General features: G+C 36.0%; 2 protein-coding genes across 4 annotated transcripts; one reads left to right on the top strand and one right to left on the bottom strand.

The window, feature by feature from the left end:
* Positions 1-52: 52 nt before the first annotated feature.
* LOC117405265 (fibrinogen-like protein 1) lies at positions 53-6,680 on the bottom strand. Its single transcript, XM_059028634.1, has 8 exons — positions 6,569-6,680; positions 6,163-6,230; positions 5,379-5,592; positions 4,290-4,449; positions 3,726-3,823; positions 3,038-3,126; positions 1,463-1,653; positions 53-1,081 (listed from the first exon to the last, which is right to left on the bottom strand). The coding sequence occupies exons 2-8, from the start codon at positions 6,220-6,222 to the stop codon at positions 898-900; spliced, it is 996 nt and encodes a 331-aa protein (XP_058884617.1). The 5' UTR covers positions 6,223-6,230; positions 6,569-6,680; the 3' UTR covers positions 53-897.
* A 2,480-nt stretch (positions 6,681-9,160) lies between these two features.
* Positions 9,161-22,139, top strand: LOC131737737 (phosphatidylinositol 3,4,5-trisphosphate 3-phosphatase TPTE2-like). Of its 3 annotated transcripts, none has more exons than XM_059028626.1 (19): positions 9,161-9,460; positions 11,184-11,286; positions 11,595-11,678; positions 12,176-12,223; positions 13,215-13,364; positions 14,244-14,363; positions 15,329-15,428; positions 15,829-15,892; positions 15,992-16,056; positions 16,563-16,623; positions 16,982-17,063; positions 17,473-17,561; positions 17,976-18,037; positions 18,609-18,689; positions 19,131-19,236; positions 19,742-19,839; positions 20,294-20,389; positions 20,881-20,951; positions 21,485-22,139. In XM_059028626.1, the coding sequence occupies exons 2-19, from the start codon at positions 11,237-11,239 to the stop codon at positions 21,585-21,587; spliced, it is 1,530 nt and encodes a 509-aa protein (XP_058884609.1). In that variant the 5' UTR covers positions 9,161-9,460; positions 11,184-11,236; the 3' UTR covers positions 21,588-22,139. The 3 variants fall into 3 exon arrangements, with proteins under 3 accessions (XP_058884609.1, XP_058884610.1, XP_058884611.1); XM_059028627.1 differs by having other exon boundaries at positions 9,162-9,243; XM_059028628.1 differs by lacking the exon at positions 9,161-9,460 and adding an exon at positions 10,924-10,947.
* The last annotated feature ends 288 nt before the right edge of the window (positions 22,140-22,427 follow it).

The following is a 22,427-nucleotide window of genomic DNA, read 5'->3' as shown; positions in this document are numbered from 1 at the left end:
ATTATTATTATTATTATTATTATTATTATTATTATTATTATTATTATTATTATTCATTTTAAACCAACATTTTATTTTAATAATAAACCTATTTTGAGGAACACAGATAAAGATATTCCTATAGTCTGAATGGTGGTGAGACAAAGATACAACATTTACATTAATATTCTTCAGTCCCTGTAATAATTGTTGATAGGTTTTATAAATAAAATAAGAATTTTATTGTGTGATGCATTCTAGGTTCCTGTACCAAAAATATGCACAGATACAACACTATTTTTACTCAATATTCCTGTTACAGATATTTCTAATGACACATGATAACTAAACAGTCGCTGTATATGCACACATAACAATGCACTTAACTTTTTCTGAACCACTGTACACTAGTTGAAATGTTTGTCAACTTGATTCACCTCAGAATGTATGATTACATGAATACACAGCTTACCTCAGTCTAACAAACAGTATAATATCAAATATAGAGTATACGTTAATAAGGGTCTTTCCACCTGAAGTAAGACAGAGTGTGTGTTGACATATTGACATGTGCTCTGTGAAATTCAAATACATCTGAACCTAATAAAACTACTAAAACATTCCCTATGCCTCTAGACAGTTCTGGGGCATTACAGGAAGACAGCCTAGGCTTCTGGATTGATCTACAATGTTCCATGTGGAAAACATTCTCCAAATGTGATTTACAAAATTGCTTCTAAGGTTGCCGGAAAGCTGACCCGTGTTTCATGACATTTACAGAATACAGACTTTTGCAGTTTGAAAAGTAGAATTTTAGCAGTAATGATGGGGTGGCATGCTGGAATAGCCTTGGTGACTCAACTGAAAGCAGGATGTCTTGTTCCCTGTTTGGGATAGAGCTGTTCATTCCACATTCTGCTAGATCGGGCCCCCGTCTCCACTCCCCAGACTGTCCATGAAGTACGGAGGCCTGACCTTCATGGTTGTGAATTTCAGGGAGTGCCACCACCCCCGCCAGGTGAACCAGAGGACCCCGTTGTCGTGTTTGGCTTTGTATTCCCCTCTCTTGTAGTACTTCCCATTAAGGTTGGCTGCATGACACCTCAACAGAAAAAACAAAATGTATATATATATATATTGTTGGGAGAGCAGATGGTATTCTGTGAAGTTCCATTACAGGTGGTGTTCAGAGAACATGAACTGCTACAGTGCCATATTCATATTTAACCTCAATCACTGACACAAACTTTGCACATTTCTATATTTACAAACCATTCAAGAAAAAATGGTCTGGGAATAGTTCATGTAACAAGCTTCAGCTGGCCAGGCACCCTCAAGGCCCAGCGGAGATTTCTTCTGGGTTCAACATGTGAAAACAGGTCAATGACTGCAGGAAAAGTGCTGATTCTTGATTTTCAATGACACCTGAGATGTTCACTTTCATTTCATCATATAATGCTGTTCTTATCCATTAGGTTTTTACCTGTTAAACCACCAGCCTCCTTTGTTTTCTTTGGCGCAGTTGCCCTGTATGAATCTGTCATGGTCTGCGTCAGGGGTGCTGAACTGCATGCTGTTGTGAGATGCAGACCATTGCTGTTCCACATTGCCTCCACCCGACAGTGCGTCACCAGCAGTTCCACTGTAGAGGCCAAACTGCAGCCTGTAGTTATCCTGAAATACATGAAAAACAACAAATGCCATGAACCATGAACTAACTGGCCACCAGCTGTGGCTGCGATTACTGGTGGCTTCTTATTCAAGACACTCCTATAGTTCAGGTGACCACACAGAGAGGCTTTATTCTGTCACTATGAGCTAATTATCCTCTGATGAGAAAAGGGTTTTTTCTGCATTCTTTTTTCTGTCTCTAGTTCCATCTCTCTTATTTGAGAGATGTCCTCTTATAGGACACTGCTGCTGTACTCTTGAGCAAGGTACTTTACCTAGATTGCTCCAGTAAAAAAACCCAACTGTATAAATGGGTTCTATGTAAAAATAATGTGGTATCTTGTAACAGTTGTAAGTTGCCCTGGATAAGGCCGTCTGCTAAGAAATAAATAATAATAATAATAATAATAATAATAATAATAATAATAATAATAATAATAATAATTTGTTTTGATGTGCGATAAGCATGCTTGACCATGAAATGTGCAACGTGATTGAATAAGATCTGGAAGTACTGTTATGCATTTCAATTACGGTTACAACACTTTGTGAACTTCACAAATGTGCCACTAGGTGTCACTGCAGCTATTACTACTCTTGCTTTGTGTTTTGTTCAGCAGATATCTAATGATTAATATACAGATGAAAACTGTAGCCCATCATTTTTCTTTTTTTTTTTTTTTTTACCTTTTTGGTCAGATTACACATCACATCCTGGATTCAACTAAATACATCACTTAAAACGATATCACAAATTATTTTGTAAAATCTTACCCCACATCCCTTTCAATCATTTATCTAATTTATTGTAAGCAATAGTGAATATCACTGCAATATATTGTGGTAGGGGACTCAAAATAAACACACATGATTTCCTGTTCCCTGTGTAAATCTGTAATTGCATTATCTTACACTTTAAGAATATGATATATGGTATGTTTATTTAGGCTACATGCAGTAGAAACAAACAATCAGACTGAAGTGTAGAAAACAATGCAAATTATTTGTATAGATTTAACTTACTGGTTTAAGAGCAGTATATCAAAGTTGTAAATTGTAAACCTATGAGTTGACCTCCATCATGTTGCCGTTAGGGGTTAGTTCATGTAATATAATGTGCTACCTGGTGGTCATTGAAGGGATTTCAACACTAATTTATTTTTAAATACTGAAGGGGTAGCCATGGCAACGTGTGTGGTTACCACTGTATAGCCTGTAAATGTATCCCTTTCAAAAATCAATATATAAAACAATAAACTACAATGACCAGGTCACCTCCCAAATAATGAATGTATCAGAAATGATTCTTGATCTTTAGACATTCTGTAAAGTACATTTAACAGTGTTCACCAGATTGTGGTACATTTACAAAGACTGTTTGTAAGACCTTTTCAGCAGCAATTCTGAAGTTTTCATAGAATGCATGAGCCTCCGCCCCTGTCCAGTCCATCAGCTCTATCTTCATCAAACTGCTCTCTGGTGTGTGAAAAGATATTTGTGAAGACCACAAGACAACCTGCAGTAATAATGAAGCTATTCCAGTGAACAGCAGAGATATGCAGGCCTGCAGATACACAATACCACTACATTTTACATTTTATTTTATATATTTTCTTTCTTCATCAAACTGTTAGAGATTGTTGTTCAAAGACAACACAATTTTAGAGCAGGAATACTACCAGTATCAAAATGTATTTTTGTAGAAAAAAAACAAAAAAACATTATTTAAATAACTGATGAGTTAAAGCTTTGTGAATATACTCACTTGTAGTGTATATATAGGAGCATACTTCCTGTATATGTGCACGGTTTTAAATACTAGTTGTAAAAATAATACATAATGTAGCCTCACTGTAATCTGAACCAGTTTCTCAGTATTGCTGATAATCTGTACTATAATAAAAGATCTTGTCTAGCCCTTCTTTTGGTTTTGATATTTTATCAACAATTGGTAACAACCTTTTATACAGGCATACAGAGCTAACTGCAGATGTTTTACACACTCACCAGCACACAGAGCTTTTTTTCCCCTAGTTTTACTGGCATTATTGAGTTATTTCCTACAGTGATCTTACCACTCAAGAGAAGTGTATACATGTGTTCATTGCCCAGCCAATACTCATCGTTCTTCATTTTAAAATGGCCAAACCCATCTTTGTAATCACTCCACCCTCTAAAAAGTAGAAAAATAATGAAATTGGCTTTTTGAATTGGTTATACACCAGTAGGTCTGTCCATGTTTAAGAGTAAGTGCATCTTTATGAACATTTCCTAATTCTATTTTTCTCCTTGGTTACAAAACCGTAAATATGTTTAGTTTCAGTGAGGACACATACAGTTTAAAGTATTTTAGAAGTTATACAGTTAAGCATTAATAACCTCCTCAGCAGACATAACAAACTAACACAAGGACATCTACAGTTCCGTTATTTAGCAGGTGATGTATTGTTTTATGAACAAAACATTCTGAAAATCAAACAAAGCCGTTTTCTGTTGAAGTGGTATTCATTTGGTAATTCCAAAAGGGACATCAGTCATAAGCTGTGCCAATATTTATTTATTATTGGGCTGAAGAAGGCCTTGAACTAAAGTGACTGCAATTATATTCATCATGGCGTTGAGAAAGGCGAACCCAGTACCTGTTAAAATCCACACCTCCATTTCTCCTCCGTTGCAGTATAGTCCACCCGCCCCCGTCCTCCATGTCGCAGTACACAAGGAAAGGCTCAGCAGCAGTCTTGGGCTTGATGCGATAGTACCCACTTGGAGCCTTCTGTCTGTCATACAACATAGAGCAATCTGCATGGGAAGAAACTCAGAGTCAAGCCAAACCTTACTGCTATAACCTGTTACAGTGTAAGAACCTACCAGTACTCATTTCACTCTGTCAAGAAGCAATGAAGGCAGCAATCAAAAATGACAATTTGAATCAACACAGTATTTAGTACTCAGACCTAACTCCTCAACTACCCCCAACAGCCATTCTTTCAACAAGTAACTAGATACTTATTTCAAAGATGATCTCCCTTAAATTATTCAAACAGAAGAAACAATGTTGATTCATTGTTGTTATATTGTTATTATTTTTAAATGTAAACATCTACACTAGCCTCAAATATATTTTTAGAAGACATCTAATCAGATCAATTATTCAATGAAATGCAGAAAAAAAGGAAGCCAAGTATAAGGTAAAACTATAAGAGACTACAGTAAGTCAATTAGACAAACGTTTCACAGTACACTGAAAATGGGCAAAACATTTGTCAACTTGACATGGTTTCTTCTACTTCTACCTTTGTTTTATAATTTACTTTTACCTTTGTTTTATAATTTAGCGTTTGGAGAGTTATGGATGAAAATACAAGAAGCATGTTGCTGTTGATAACAAAGCCAGCAGACACACTGAAATCAGAAAACTAAAAGTGCATTAAAAAAAATGTAAGGATGAAACTCAGGGTTACTGTATATGGGATCAGGGCATTAGGATTGCACTCTGCACACAGGACCATGCTTCCAAAGGCAGTGAGTGTTTGCTCTTATGTACAAATACTGCACAGAAGCTCTAAGACACATGGCACTGATGTGGTACCATGGTACTACAGCAAATTACCAGTGTCTATTGGTTCGCTCCATTGTATCTGTAGTTGTGTTACCATTGTCCTTATATTGCTATAGTAGCATACAGTAGTTGTGCCATCCACTGCTGGTCATTCGGCTTTAATACCCACCATGGTCATAGACAATGAGGTTCCCACTGGTGGTTGGCAGAAGCGTCATGTGTTCATTAGTTTCCTTGGTTGAATTTTGTGAAAGCACCCGACTGTACATCCAGCTGTTTTCTCTGAGTTCCTTCATCTGCCACTCTCCGATCAGTAACTGATTCTGTAGACCTTTAATCTTGCGCTGGAGTTCGGAGATGTCTAACAAGCATGATTCACTTTCCTGTGGGTAGAACATTGATGTCTTTAGCCAAACATGATCTTGCTATATATTAGTTTCTTATCAAAGAAGTATAGCTACCCAAAATATCAACTGCTGTTTTGCTTTCAAGATTTTCAGTGTGGAAGAAAAAGTATTTCCTTTTAAAGGTGAGGTCCCTACAGTTTTACTATTGATTTTCCTCGCCTTTTTTAGGTGCATTGAGTGTACGAGGTGATAACAGTCTTCTGAGTGAATACTAGTTCAGGTGACTTATCTACAAGTTCACTTGATGTGCCCTACTTTTATAGCTCTTAAAAATCAAGTGGTTTGGTCTCTGAGTCCTTTCCCAGTTAAAACACTACTGGGCACATGCTGTGGTGTCCTGCTCCATCACATCCTCTGAAAGAAACACTCTGTCCAGCACACAGAACTAAGAGACTCTAGTACCTGCAGCTCAACACGGAGGAGAAGGATACTCTGCAGTGTTGTACCTTCAGAGGTTAAGGTACAAGGTTAGTGAGAATTGTACTTAATACACAGGGGTTAGTAAAAGACAATTGAAATAAACGTAGCACATGGTGCTGTACATACTGAAGGTCTGGGTGCAGCAGTAGCTTGGCTCACAATAAGCAGAAACAACATCAGCATCATGTCAGCTCCTTTAGATTGCAAAAAGATGTATTTTAACAGCATTGTGTAGTACTTTCTCAATGGGGTCCAAAGACCCCACAGAAAAAGGTTGGTTCAAACAATTGGGTGGAATCTGGGCTCACATAATCTTTGTAAGTTTACATTAGAGACTTTTTCTCCTGCACTATAAAGACTCACATAAGTAACCCTGTTAAATTGTGTATCTGTCATTTTTATGCATTATAGAAAATTGGTATGAAGAAGAATGAACATCTTTATAATGCAGTTTAAAACCAATACAGATGATATCAGGACCAACATCTGGAGCTTCTACATTAATAAAAAATACATATACCCAGAAACTTACCTTTACATGAAAGGCATGTGTGGATGGGTTCTGCAGCATGGAATATACCCTTGGAAGCCTATGAGTGGTAAATAAATGCTGCTGTTATTTCACTTCTTATATGTGCTCCTCGTTCCAGATGGATCACATTAGAACTATAGATAATATTACATCACTGCCTTTCAGGCCTGGAATGGCAAGCAAATACCAGGTTAGTGTTGGTCTCACCAGCCAAAAAATAAATTAAAAAAATCAACGGGTCATATTTTCAAAGCATTCACTTTAAAAACATGTTTTTTTTTAAAGGAGAACAACTGTTTTTTAAAAAAGGAGAACCAAATAACTATGTAACAAAAAAATCAAGGTCTCTTTAGCATTTTGAAATTATTTGTATTTATATTATTTTTTTTAATTATTATTATTGTTTTCTAAATTATTTTACCCCTTTTTTCCCAAGCCGACTGCCTACGCCAGGGGTGAGCAATTCCGGTCCTGGAGGGCCGGTGTGCCTCCTGGCTTTTGTTCCAACTTTGCCCTAAATTACTTAATTGGACCAATTATTACCAATTATTTGTCTAATTAAGTAATTTAGAACACAGTTGGAACAAAAGCCAGGAGGGACACCGGCCCTCCAGGACCGGAATTGCCCACCCCTGGCCTACGCTCAGCCCATGGAGTACAAAGTCCAGACCTGCAGGTTTCTGCTTGAGTTCACTGGGCACCTGGACATTTCAAACAAGAAAATATACACGGAATTGATGCTGGTGAATTTGGTTTTGAAGAACATGTCTCCTTATCTAAAATAAATATGCATAATACATATATCAATCTTGTAAACCCTGATATCGATGTGATGCAGCTATCTGAAATGTCTTTGCCTGAGATAGATTAGATTTAGGTTGCTGTGTATGTTAATTCCCCTTTATTGTAATAATATGCCAAAGACTGGAATTGTTTTTACTGTATGCTTTAACACTATTTTCAAAATAGTGCTGCAAAATGTGAAAATAAAGAAACTTTGTTTTGGCAATAGTTTATCCAAATCTTGCCTTGCTGAGAGAGGCAGGATGAAATGGCACAGTTTGAGAAGTGAAAACTGCTAGATTTACAGACAGATGAAATTCAATCACTATCTGTAGCTGGAGGCTGGTCAAAAGGTACCATCAACCTGGATAAAGGAATCCGTATCTTAACTTAATTTGTCTTAGTTAGTCTAATCAACATCACTATCTACAACGTGTCCAGTAGGATTGCAGCATCCTATCCTGAGATAATACATTTGCAGTTAGTCCTTTTGCATTTTGTCATAAGATCTATGCATGGTAGTGGTACTCAACTCTGACCCTTGAGATGTAGTGCAGTCCTGGTCTTTATTCCAACTAGGTCCTAAATTAATTAATTGCCTCTTAGCAGCTTTAACTACATTAGAACCTGCTTAGAATAAAAACCTGGACTGGATTAGATCTAGATTAAAGTTGAGTACCACTGCATCAGGGACTACTGATATTCTGGTCCATACTTAATCCAGGCTGGTGGTAGCTTCTGACCAGCCTCTAAACTACAGATGGTGATACATCTGGATCCAGATGTTGCTTCTTTCAAATAGATCATTTTAGTTTATAACTTGCTAAATCCCACCATTCTGTATATTTCAAGACAGTCTTGTTCTAAACTTGCTAAATTGTTCAACAACTTACATTCTTCAGAAATTGATGGTTTAAGGATACCTATAAAACCTGCTGGATTGTGGATCTCCAGGACCAGGGTTGGCCACCCCTGTTCTATTGCAAAATCTAGTCTCATTTTCATATCTGTATGTATTATTAGTTTTCTTTGGTGGCAGCTTTTCAATGTAAACCACATTCCTATAACCTCCTTTGAATGATCCTATTAATGGCTGTGCAATTCTTTTAGAAGTGATGGTAAATAGATATTCCCCTGATAACACAACACTCCTTGCAAAGGGGTTCAAATGTTCCCTGTAATGCTGCAATATCTGTTGCACTGCACCCATATAAATATTGAGTTTTTCCACAAAATATTCCTTTGACTACATACAGTATGTCTTTTTTTTACACTGGTTAAACCACAGTTCTTAATTTGTTTCACTGGTTGCTTCCACATTATTTTTAAAGCGATTAGCAGATAAATAGTTACTAATCCCAATTTCTACCAGATTTCAAAGAAATACCTGCTACAAAGGAAAGGAAAATTCATAAAATGTAGGAATTACTAAATTCTGAGCAATAAATTGCTTTTCAACAAAATAGGAGTTAATAAAAGATCGGAGAAATGCTTTTAAAATACTGTATATGCTGTTTAAACAATCTCGTTTTTTATTAGGCTCCAAATGTCTTTCTTTCTTAAAGCTATATTCAAACAAGAATAATGACGCCTATGTATTACTATTCTGCAGGAATTAAGAAATAATTTTGGATGCTGATGAATTTGTTTTCGAGAACTTTTTTTTTTTAATGGGAAAAAATAATATGTATAAATATATGAGACTGGAATTGTTTCTACTGTATGCTTCGTTCACTATTTGCTAAATATTGCAGCAATTTGGTAATAAATAAAGCTTGTTGTGGCAATAGCTCATCCAAAGCTACCCTACTTCGCTGAGAGTCAGGATGAAATAGCAGAGTTTGGGAACATAGCTGAGGAAGTGAAAACCGCTACGCCTGCAGACTACAACGGTGAGACAGAAAAGGAAATATAACCCTTATTATCAACCTTTGAACCTCATTTCTTCAAGACAACGGAAGAGTCACAAGACATTTCACATATTCAGTTTAAGAACAGGAACATTCTCTGGCTTTTGTGGCGTTAAAAAACGAGAGTTAATTTTAGGAAAAGCTGAGCTGAAAATGTGTGTTTGAGGAGAAGCGGAAGCTTTTTTTTTTCCAGAAGTTGGTGAGCATATTTCTTCATTGTGCTTTTTAGGACAGACTGTTGTTCAATAAAATTGATTAACGTTGCAAATGAATGTGCAATAAGAGCTTTGTATTTAAACTCCGGGATTAACACCGGGTTTTTAGTATCACGGATCAAATACTTACTGTACCAAAAGTGACTACAGTAGTCAGTACTGTATATGTATTTTAATGAATGGAATGCATTATGTAAGCTGTTACTTATACTACTTTTTCGGTTTTTAATTAGGTGTTTGTAAATTATTTGTGAATTATTTTTCCAAATAGAGAAAAGGCGTGTTAGTTTTGTTACTTGGTTATTATTATTATTTATTTCTTAGCAGACGCCCTTATCCAGGGCGACTTACAATTGTTACAAGATATCACATTCTTTTTATATACAATTACCCATTTATACAGTTGGGTTTTTACTGGAGCAATCTAGGTAAAGTACCTTGCTCAGGGGTACAGCAGCAGTGTCCCCCACTGGGGATTGAACCCACGACCCTCCGGTCAAGAGTCCAGAGCCCTAACCACTACTCCACACTGCTGCCGGTTCTCTTAAAAGCCACTATATAAAAAATGGGGTTAGATTGTTATCTGGTTAGGCTTGCTTGGGTGAACTGTAACAACTTCCACTATTATTTAGGAAGTATCTCACTCTCTTGTCAGTGCTAAACTATTTCCACTAGTTTTTACAGTACATTAACAAAACCCAAAATTATTAATATTGTAAATGTAGATTAAAGAGAAACACTTTCTAGGTAACCAGATATGGTTTGTTGATTCACTGAAGGCTATAACTCTGGTATAATTTATAAGGAGAATGTGCTCTACAGGCAATGGATGTGGTATGTGGTTATGTTTTGGTGGTTTCTGGCAGACTTGCAAGCTTTTACAAAGGGAACCTCCTTTGGTGTAAATGCTTCTATGCAACTTTTTAAACAGATTAAGATGCATCTTAATGATGCTGTTGAAGTCAGAGCACATGAATGTGAGAATATCAGCAATGGCATTTAGTTTGTATATACTTTGACTAAGGCTGAACTACATGTAGCTGAGACAGCAAAAACGCAGCTCAGTTTGCATGAATGAACATAGGACGTTGTTCCCACAAAAGACTTTTAAAACTTCTGCACTGTTTCCTATTGCTGTCTGCCGTGTGCCACTTACTTATCTTTTAAACACTGTTAAGTTTCTTATTATGAACTTCCATCAAAATGTTTAGTGCTATTGTTCAAGAGAATATCCTGAAGAGATGTACAAGTCAGTTATATGGATGTGGTACCACCCAATGAACACCATGGTTGTTTAGCAAACTGCCCTTTCGAGTAAAACGTCTGTTATGACAGGTGATGATGACATCACCACAATGTATGTGACATACTAAGAAAATCTCATGCCACAATGCGCTTCAGTTATAAATTACTGTGTCAGAGTGCTGGAAACACTGATAAGACACCAAGCTACTGTATATCCAGGATACTGGTATGTATCCAGAAATTATATTTTTATATTTTTAGCTAATGTCTGGAGGAAGGCCACACCTAAATGTATGTAAACTTTAACTGTTGTAAATATTGGTGGAATTATTTTGTATCAGCTTCCCAGTAAAATATGTTAACAATGCTGTCACATTGACCAAACAGAATGTAACATACTACAAAGAACTTCCTGAAAAAATCATGTGTTAAATGTGAGCCTAACCTGTACTGTTTTCACAGCACTAGTGGTTTTAAAGAGAAAATAAAGACATAAAACCTTTGTCACTGGCAAGATGGCATCTGTGAGATACGATCCTGGGTCAGATACCAGAGAAGTTAATGGGTGAGTTAGCAGCCTTGCAACATTACTGTATAAATAGCTTGATTAAATATTAACTTGGATGGTCTTCTAGCCTGAGTTACCATTACCCGTTCCCCTCAAATACTGCCCCTAGTGGATGTAAGAAATATCACATGGGTCACAGGGGCATTTTTGAGTTTTAAACAGTCACCAGGATGTGATGAGAAAAAATGCTGTACAAAGTGATTCTAAACAACATCAATAATATTTTATAGCTGCACCAATTTGCACCTGAACTGCTTATTTTTTGCAGACTGATATTTACTGCAGCTTTGTTACCTCTTTTCTAGCTTCGGTATAGAAGAGAAGGTTGAGGCAAACATACACATTGATGATGGTAAAATGGAGACCAGTGAAACAGACACAATGTATCAGTAAGTATGTTGTTACTATCAAACACAGGTAAAGCAGAAGTCATTTTAAAGTAAAAATGCAGTACATGAAAAATGCAGAACCCATTGATTGTGTGACTGACATGTATAGCAGAACATGTACTAAATCTGACTCAGGACACAAATAAATCACTTTGATGGTCTCATGTTACATTAATCCATATCAAACAGCTACTGGTACCACACCATCTGGAACAGTTTGCCTGTTTGAGAGAAGCCAAGGACTGAATATCAGGGGGTACACAGGTGAGGATTAGATGCACTCACTGAGCTATGAAGTGAGGCTCCTGATTAGCCACAGTCTTATGTAATAGTGAATAGCACTGTGTTTTAGGTAAGTTATTATAATATGATTCTTTTCTCCTTTAAAGTGGACTCTGGTGAAGTATGGACCAGGACTAAAAAAAACATATAATCAATGCAGTGCCTTTATGCTGTTTCATTCTAGTTTTAATACACTGTCCTTATTGAACCTACAGACAAATCAGAAAGATGATTGCTCCCTTTGTGATGTCATTTGGATTTCGGTAAGTTTTTTGTAAGATTACCACAGTAAAGGGTATTTATGAATCTCATGTTTGTTTGTTTTTTTTTGTCATCTAGAGCTCTTGTCTTAACCTGGGTAACTTGCACAGAAATGTTGGTGTTTCATGTGCTTTCCCCAGGCTTGTACCTTGCATTTACATTGCATGACCACAATTTGACGTGATTTACAATGCTTTACTGTTCTTTCACTAAGATTCTGCCGTGAATTGCTACACTTTGTTTTGTTTTGCTTCTATCATGATGTAGATGCATTCTTGAATTGTTAAAGTTATCAGTTCAACAAGAGCTTGATTGGTCTGTGAATAATGAGCATTAAAATGCGTACCAGAAACCCATCTGCCAACAAAATGGTATAAATTCTGTTGTGCTAAGCAATCTGCAACAACTGCATGTTGCAGACAGGGAATCTGATTTTCACTTTTGAAAATGTGGTTACATTATTTAAAACCACATTTAAATGGACTTTAATCGGGTAACCAGTTTTTATCATATTCCATGTAATACGTTACTTAAAAAATAAATAGATATCACGATCACTATTTACAAAAGTAACATTGATTGATAATAACTTATTTATAACTTATTTATCTCCATTTCGAGTCTAACCTTAATCTAACAAAACATCTGGGGTGTAGTAATCAGAGGATAACTCTTGTTGTTGACAGACCAACTCTGAATAATCATTTGTTATTTTTTGTAACTAAAACAGATCAATTTAGCACAGTAAGAAGCGATGAATCTGAACAATGTGTGAAATATTTCTTGGAATTGATGTTTAAAAATGTCCTGTTACTCTTTTTTTTTAAAGGAATACATGAATGAATCACAGCGATGCCCTGTCAACAGATTCCAAATTGAAGTGTATAATACAAGCAACAACAAAAAAAAGCCTTATGTATTACTTCTTTTAGGGAGTGAAATAGTTTCAAATCATTGACACAATTAAACAATTGTATTTGTATTCTCTTGTAGGATTTTTGGTATGCTGCTTATAATTGTTGATATCACCGTGGTCATTGTCAACCTTGCCACTTTAGACAATGCCAGTATCTTTGAGGGGATTTCTCTGGGGATCTCTTTCTTCTTCCTTGCTGATGTGCTATTGAGAGTCTACGTGGAAGGGTAAGCTAAAGGCAAAAGGAATTCATTTTGTGGGCTTAGTTGATCCCTCAGCAGACTGATAAGTCCCATATATTTACTGCAGTAAAAGTCTTTGATAAAATTATTCACATTTGTGTATTCCCACACCAATTCCACCAAAACAGGTGAAGTTTATCCTTGACAACAGGGAAATAGTAGTGATGACCTTCTTAAATTTTTACTTCACAAATACTAAAAACTACACACCGTGTTGTGATGAAAAAAATGATAATTCCTTTGCACTGGTTCCTCAGGTTTTCAGAATATAGCTATTAGGGAACAAAAAGACAATACTACTAGGTTACCATTATAATATCATTGCTTAACCTTGAGGTACCATGAGTAGACTGCAGAATATACATTTTTGGTACAACACTGCAGTTGAAAAGTTGGTAACGTTTTATATTAAGGTGCTACTTATTAATATTTTATAAATGTGTTAAATATATAATAGATCCTTTATGTAATATATTGTTAATAAAACATTATATATGGTTTATAAGCATGCAATAGCCATATACAGACTTACAGTTTTATAAAGGACACAGTTTTTAGCCACCTGTTGTACTCTGGGATGTTTAAATGTAATTTTGTCTATGGCTATTGCATGGTTATATACCATGTATAATGCTTTATTAACAATCTATTACATAGTTATTAAGCATATATTATATATTTATAAATGCACCTTAATATAAAGTGTTACCGAAAAGTTTCTGCAAGTTTCATCACAATGAAAGCTGGAACAGTGACTGTTAAGTTAATAATGCAAAGAGGAAAATCAGTTTGAAATCATATTCTGTGTTGCATGAAAATGAAGATGAGCGGGGATTAATTGATCTTGTGCTACATGTGTTCCAGGTTCAATACCTACTTCAGTTCTAAGCTGAACATTGTCGATGCCTGTATTGTTTTTGTCACCCTGGTCATCGCTATGGTGTTTGCCCTTTCCGATGTCTCTGGAGTAGCACTCATTCCCAGGTATGTGACCATTATATAAATATATAGTACCCTTCAATAAGCATCAGCACACCCTGGCCGTGAATGTTAAGTTCACGGAATAGAAAAAGTAGCATAATACAGCATCTATGCTATGGGAATTGCATTTTGATTGCTGACAGTAGTGTAGTATGCGGTGATACATTGATGTTATGGTGCTTGTAATCCTTGCTGGAATGAAGAAACATGTTTTTTATTTAAATTCCACAGCCTTTAGTCACACTGACTTATCACAACGAGAGACGTGTTTTGCCACCTGTTTGCTGCTAAACCATTTTCTGCATGGTAGAAGAAAAAAAAACAGCTTTAGAGTGGATTGGGCAGAACTGACACCAAAGGTTATGGCAGCATGCCTGAGTGAAAGAAACATTTAGCTGTCCACAGAGCCTGTTACAATGAATTCAAACAGGTGTCCTTTCTAGCGAGGAAATGCTTCTGGAAAGGGCTGTTTGTTCAGTTTTATAGCAATATTGTGGGTCTCCTGTTAGTACCTTGATCCTCACTTCACCACAATAAGCCTTGAGAAATATTTTCAAAAAACAATTTTTACTGGAACATTTAGGAAGCATGGTAAATAATGATGGAATCAGAAACAACAAAGTATATTATATCCTTTATTCAGACATTTTTAAAGACGTTTTAAATAAAGTTCATTAAATGCAGTTCATTAAATCTTTTTCAGTTGTTTTTGTTGAATGAAAAGGAAGATGTATCTCTTTAACTATCAGAGTTTTGCTGCATTTACCATCCTATCAGAAAAGCTGAATGGATTTCACCAGGAGCAAAATAGAAAAACAAGCATGAAATGTAAGCCTGATCGAAACATAACGTACACTGATGTTCCACCAGGTCAAGCAGACCCCAACAGCACCAGACCCTGCAAAGCTCTGTCCATAAAAACATGCTGGTGGCCAGGCTAAACTGTTTCTTTTCCATTTTTTTTCAAGGATGTTATCCTTCCTGAGAGCAATGAGGGTCTTCATCCTTATTAGGATTGTCAGGATTGCCTCTCAAAGGAAGCACCTTGAAAAGGCCACCCGACAAATGGTGAGTACCCACTGCACCTGCCATGCCAGATACAGCAAGGCAAGCAGAACAGAATGTTCCACAAGTGCAACTGCTGTGAAAAGGGGAGTACACCGAATCAAAGCGTAGTTAGTAATTACTCATTTGACTGCAGTTCAACTGCGTGCAATGTCCTATTGCATGCATTCCCATGTGTCAAAAAGGAGACAGAAAAAGAAGAAAAAGAAGAGTGACACAATCAGAATGTTCCTTGGTTCCATGTAATAAAGAACCAGTCAGCAATACTTTCATAATAGCCCTTTATTATAACACTGATTTCATATTTCAGCAGGGCTTTACATATGTCTGCAGTCCACAAGCAGATCACTAGAATACTAGAAATGAACAGTAGTTTGTTGAACATAGTTTGATGCTGTTGCAGGTCTCTGAAAATAAAAGGCGTTATCAGAAGGATGGCTTTGATCTTGACCTCACCTATGTTACCGGTTGGTATAAATTGAAATCTTTTATATGAAAACTGAATGGAGAATTCCTGAAATGCCTGAATCTGCTCAAGTTTATTTATTTATTTTTTTTGTTTAAAGATCGCATCATTGCCATGTCTTTCCCATCTTCTGGAAAGCAGTCTTTTTATAGGAATCCTATTGGGGTAAGTTTTTGTTAAAGACACATACTGTACGTAGAATGACACTGATTTGACATGATTATTTTGCAAAGTGCTAAAAATCGTTCTCAACTGAAGCGATATATTTGTCAATGTTTAGGAAATGTGAAGGTATTACATGAGCTGTGTCTCAATTTTCACTGTTTTCAGTCATTAGCGTACTCCCATCCAACTATTGGCCAGGCCCAAAGTTGCTTAGCTTCTAAGATATGACTGGAGATTTTGCCAAAGCTTAATACGAATTCACACCTTCTGTGCCATTAACTGAGAAAAAAATCAAACCTGAATAAATCTGAACCTATTCATGTACAGTAATTCTATACTAAATGGTTATTGTATAAATATGAACACTAGAGGGCACTGTAAACCAAGAAGCTAAACCTTATACGTAGAAGGGTGGAAGGTTATTTACAATTACCGTTGTTTTAAGGGTAGGCCTGTGAATGTTTCAAAAGGAAAATCATTTCATACACCTTTTTTTTATTCTGTAGGAAGTTGCAAGATTCCTGGATACAAAGCACATGGATCACTACAAAGTGTATAACCTGTGCAGTAAGTACTTTGTTTTGTGTATTTTAAGTAAGGTCTGAGTGACACTGCAGGTCTGGGGTTGTGAACTGTGCTGTTTAGTTTCTCATAGCATTGCTCAGCTGTCAATGAAGCTTGCTCTCTAGGAAACTGGACACTGTAAGTAAGGGAACACTGCATCTCTACTGGATGGAGGTATGCAGTCTTTCAAGTCTAACTTTTGGCAAAACAGGTTTTATTTAATTAATTTAGCAAACCCAGAGCCAGACTGCCATGTACACATTGGGCTGCAATTCCAAACATAGATAAATACTGTATACTGTACATTCTATATTAATGTAGAATTCAAGTGATATTAAATTATACCACCCATTTTTGACAGGTGAAAAAGGCTACAATCCCAAATTCTTCCATCACAGAGTAGAAAGAATCTTAATTGATGACCATAACGTCCCTGCACTGGAGTAAGCAACTTTTACTGTACCTTCTGCATGTTCTTTGGGCAAATGAATGAAGTGGAACTACAAGGAGTGATGTCCCTTAAAGATAAAAAGGCTTTACAATTATTGTCTAATAATTAGGCCCTAGCTATGTATTATACCCAGATAAAAAATAAAAAAAGGTGAATTGAAGTATTAAAATGGTCTCAATGACCCCTATTGCAACAGCCTTACAATGTGTGTTAAAATGATTCACTACACGATGACAATGTGCACAATCTGATTTGAAATGATTTTAAGTATTTTATGTTGGTTCCCTGCCTGTGTCCACCAGGAAGCTTTTGTAAGCAAGGTGTTGCATCTCTGCAGTTGTATCTTGGTTAACAAGATACAACTGATGCTTTAACCAGGTTTTCGCTCTTTGGCCACACAGAGACATGCTGAAATACACTACAGGTGTTCGAGAGTGGATGGCTGCCGATCCTCGGAACATCGTTGCCATTCATTGCAAAGGTGGTAAAGGTAGGAATCATAATGACAGCTGCAAACCATTCTACAATACGCATCCTGAGACACTGGGAAAATGTTTCCCTTATTTCTTCATTTGACTCCCATGGGTCCCACCTCGGACTACACAAAACATTGCCCTATCTAAAATCCCTCTTCAACACAGCAGACCAGTTAACAAGTCCCAGTCTTGGACATGCCCCTATATCATTATTGTATGACACTGATACTATGTAGTAATGTAGTGGAGTGCTATTCAGAATGTATGCAAATGTCCTAAAAGGGGTAAAATACAATTGAAATGGCATTTTATAGCCATTTGTCCTCTAAGTGGAATTTTAGCTTAGCCGACGGTTCCATCTGGTGGTCCAAATTTGTAATTTCAGCAAGGATCCTATAGCCTGGTGTCAATAAATGTTTATTTTGCAGGTCGAACTGGAACACTAATCTGCGCCTGGCTTATTGACAATGAACAGTGTGCAAATGCAAAGGTATATATATATACACACACCCTCTCTTTTTGACAAAAGAAACATGTGCACAGCAGAAAAAAGGTGCTTTTAAGCACACAATGTTTAGTTGTGCTATCCTCAGCAAATCTTTTACTTTGTGAGATGTAAAAGTATTTGCCCCCAGGCTTCACCCTCATCCCCCAACTTTAAAAAAGGCTCTGGTGCCAGTGTAATTGTATTTGATATTGTAATTAGCTGCCTGGTTATTAGTTAGTAGTTTTGTGTTTAGTTAGTACTCCGGGAGGGAGTTAGGATTTTGTTTTGTTTTGTTAATTTTGTGATTCTTTTAATTTAAAGAATTTAACTCATGTCCTCTGCACAAAAACAGTTTTGAATTCAACTCTGTCGTCCGAGTATTATACTTCTTACCAGAAGACTGGTATTCACCATGTTAAATGGTGATAAACAAGCCATTTTGTCACAATATATATATAAAATAATTTATTTCAGGTCCTGAAAAAGAATAATTTTTTAATCATTGATACCTTTTGTGTTTTGTGTACATTTTTTTCATATGTATATATATATATATTTCTTTTTTTTTCTTCAGGAAAGTTTACAGTATTTCGGAGAGCGAAGAACTGACAAAAGTATGAGTTCAAAATTCCAAGGAGTTGAGACCCCCTCCCAGGTAAGAAATATTTAAAGGCTGAAAGCAACAAATACAGTGTACATATCTAGGGCAAGTAACATTTGGGGGGACTTCAGTTTCAGCATGGAAGCCAATGTTAAAACAGCTTTGTACACTGCTGGTATAAAAAGCATTTATATATTTCTGATATAATGTCAAGTTTTACCCATGTTGGCTCCAGCTAGCTTCACTAAATAATGCTGGCTACGTTGGAGCCACAGTAATGTCAGTCTCATAACCTGTTCTGCTCTATAGACTGCAGTATGTGCTGAACAAGAGCGTCACTGTAGCTCTATGATTACACTATCTTCAGTTTCCTGCTTAAATGTTTGAAATACAACCACATTATACCAGTACTGCAAACACATAGATAGGCAGGGATTTCACAGCCAGGTGGAAGGACTTCTGATATCAGGAATCGTGTTTGTCTTGTTTATTTAGAGCAGATATGTTGGCTATTATGAAATCTTGAAAAAGAAATACAACAGGCAGCTGCCGCCAAGCAAGAGTTTGAAAATAAGGAGCATTAGAATCCACTCTATAACTGGTAAGTGTACTGATTCAGTTAAGCATTTAGGACCGTTTCACCTGTACCATCTCCTTTAATATTTACTGTTCTGTATGTTTAAGAGTTTCCAAGTATTTGTTTTTTGCAGTTTTTGTTCCTTTGTTTTATTTGAATTTAGAGAATGACTCTAAATATTCATGTTGATAGACATTAACTTGCATGTTAAATACAAGTTACAATCTTTGAAATCCTTTTTTCATCGTACGAGATGCTAATGTCTACATAGGGATAGGTTCTCAAAGCTTTTCAAGTCATCATGTGCATGATTTCTTTGTTTTTCTTCAGAAATAAACAACTCATACATTTCATTTAGGACTAGCTGTCTCTTAAATTGTTTCTTAGCAGTTTTAGTATTTTGCTTGGAGTTTTTTCTTGTTATGTGGTGGTGATGGTATTTCATCTGAAGTATGCCAGGGTTTGACCCATTAGAATGGAAAGTCAAATGGATTACCAATCCCTTTTTATCTCAAATGTGTTCTCACAGGTGTTGGAAAAAGCAATGGCAGTGATCTCAAGGTGAAGATTATTGTGAAAAAACAAAATGCATTTCAATGTGTTTGTGCTACTCAGGAAAGCTGTAAGGTAAGTAATCACCTTAAGTATTATATAATTAAATATAATTACAGAATTTAACTTAGAATATAATAATAATAATAATAATAATAATAATAATAATAATAATAATAATAATAATAATGTTTAAACATACACTGTGTCATAGAAGGTTAATCTGGTAATAGTCAATTAAATACAGTTACATTGGTAATTACAATTATTAATAAATAAATATGTCCATATATACACTTAAACTGTTAAGGAATAACATTTATGTTAAATACTGGCCTAATATGCAGCTGTGTTCAATTTAAATGTGAAATCATGCATTCCCTTCAGTAATGCTGCTCAATCACACTGCTATTAGTTACACATATGATGGTCCCTAAAGTCCTGTAGCCCTTCCCTATACAGCGTGTCCCCGTCTTGCCTTCATTTCGTCTCTCCAGTTTTTCACATGCTTTCTCATTTTGTTCTACAGCTGTTTTTTGATGCTGGTGGTAACGCCGCTGTTATAAGCTTACTTGAGTGTCCTGTTTTATGTGGAGATGTGAAAATCATGTTCGAGTCTAGTGCAGTAAGTGCTGAATATTTGTCCCTGTATACCGTAATGTGTTAGGATGAACCGTGTGACTTAAGGTTATTCTGCACTTTGCTCTCTATTTTTTATATTTAAAAAAAAAAAAATCAATTTTACTCCTGTTTTCTCCAACCCAATTTGAAATGCGTAATTTAAATATCGCCTCAAGACTGCAACCTACTTATCGATCAGGAGAATTAAAGATCAACAGGCAACCACTGTTCACACAATCAAGCCAGTCACTTATTTTAATTAATGGATGTTACCAAGATATAGCACAAGCCTGGAGCCAATTCTGTCCACTTAAATTAAAACAAGCTACTCAAACTTTCATGATTTAATCCAAAGGCAGGGTTTATGATATGGTAATTTTTCCCATGGGCAATGGTGGCTTACACTTCTGAACCTGATCTAAAAAGAGTATATTGTTTTTTAGGCAGAGTGTTTTGCATTGTATGTTGCAAGTTATATTTGTGTTTAATGTCTAGGGACTTCCTAAAGGTTATGAAGACTGTCCGTTCTATTTCTGGTTCAACACTTCTTTCATTGAAAATAACAGGTAGGGTGTATGTATGCTTATGTACCATACAGGCTTCTTGGGCACGGTTTAGCAGGAGAGTTCTTTATTATGACACTTACAGGGACATTTTTGGCAGAAAATACTGTTTGTTTTATTTGACTGTAAAATAACTCATTTTGTAACGTTAACATGGTTTGATCTCTAGTCAAAAAATAGGAGGTAATTACATGCTTTGAATTTAAATTAAACGTTTGCCTTACTGTCTTTGACTTTAGAGTAGATTTGAGGATAGCAAAAGAGATTATCAAGCATTTTATTTGAAAAGATTATCAAGCTTTTCATTTCATTTCCAGTGCTGCCCGTACTGCATAGACCCCAATTTTCTTTCAAATCATTTGAAACCCACACATGTACAGTAGTGATATACAAATGTTCCTATAGGGATAGTTCCTATATGGATAGAACTGATAGGATTCTGAACAGGACATAATGGGGCATTGATTTGTATACTTGATGTGTGCTACCACAGTCACATTCTAATACTGTAAGCTGCTGATTTTACTGTTTTGTAGGCTTTACCTGTCCAGAGAGGAACTGGACAACCCCCACAAACCAAAGACATGGAACATCTACAAGGAGGACTTTGCTGTAGAACTGACTTTTTGTGATCCATAGCGCTGGAATCTCTGTGCTGTGGAAACACTGGTTACAACAGGTTTTTTTTCAGCTGTTATAGGGCAGGTTTGTTTTTCAAAACATTGCTTAATCTGAAAATGTTTTTAAACACTAGACAATAAAGCTGTCATTAAAAAAACATTCCTTCATGTTTTGTAGATAGGGTTAGCAGTAAATAACAGATTTTCCCTGTATTGTTGTTTTCTTTTGCGTGAATTGACTGTGCTGAATTAAATGGTGAGGCCTTCCCCTTCAGCTATTACAAAATATACATTTCTTAATTTAAAAAAAGCAAAAAACAAATTATTTCCAGACAGTTAATATCTTCAAATGCCAAATGGTTATGGAAACAGGAATGGGAGGACTGGTACCATTAAAATATACATATTTGTGATTGTAACGTAAGTACTGTAGTTGTATAAGAATTATAACACTAAATACTGTGATTACCTAGCCAAAACTGTTTTAAAGATAATATTAAGGATTTGTGTGAATTGTGATTTATAAAATTGATTCTTTTCAATATTCAATAAAAAAAAAAAGTTCAATATATTTTACACATGGTCCATAGACTTTATACAGACTGTATTTACAAAAATAAAAGGTATTTAGGAAGTGGTAGAGATCTTTTACCAATGTTATCTTTTGCTGTGGTATTCTTTTCATCAGTTAGAAAAGGGTGTAGCGCTGATGAAGATTCTAGCAACGGCTGGTGACCAGCTAGTTGGATATTGGGGCAGATATTTTTGGGCCTATTACTGGGCACCCATCTGATATATAAAATCTCAGACAAGAGTCTTGGATACAGAAGCACCTGTCAACCAAACATGTACCATCAGC

The sequence above is a fragment of the Acipenser ruthenus genome, chromosome 8, assembly GCF_902713425.1.
Source record: "Acipenser ruthenus chromosome 8, fAciRut3.2 maternal haplotype, whole genome shotgun sequence".
Lineage (NCBI taxonomy): Eukaryota > Metazoa > Chordata > Actinopteri > Acipenseriformes > Acipenseridae > Acipenser > Acipenser ruthenus.
The sequence above is the reverse complement of the archived record's forward strand: the minus strand, read 5'-3'. Positions and strand labels throughout refer to the sequence as shown.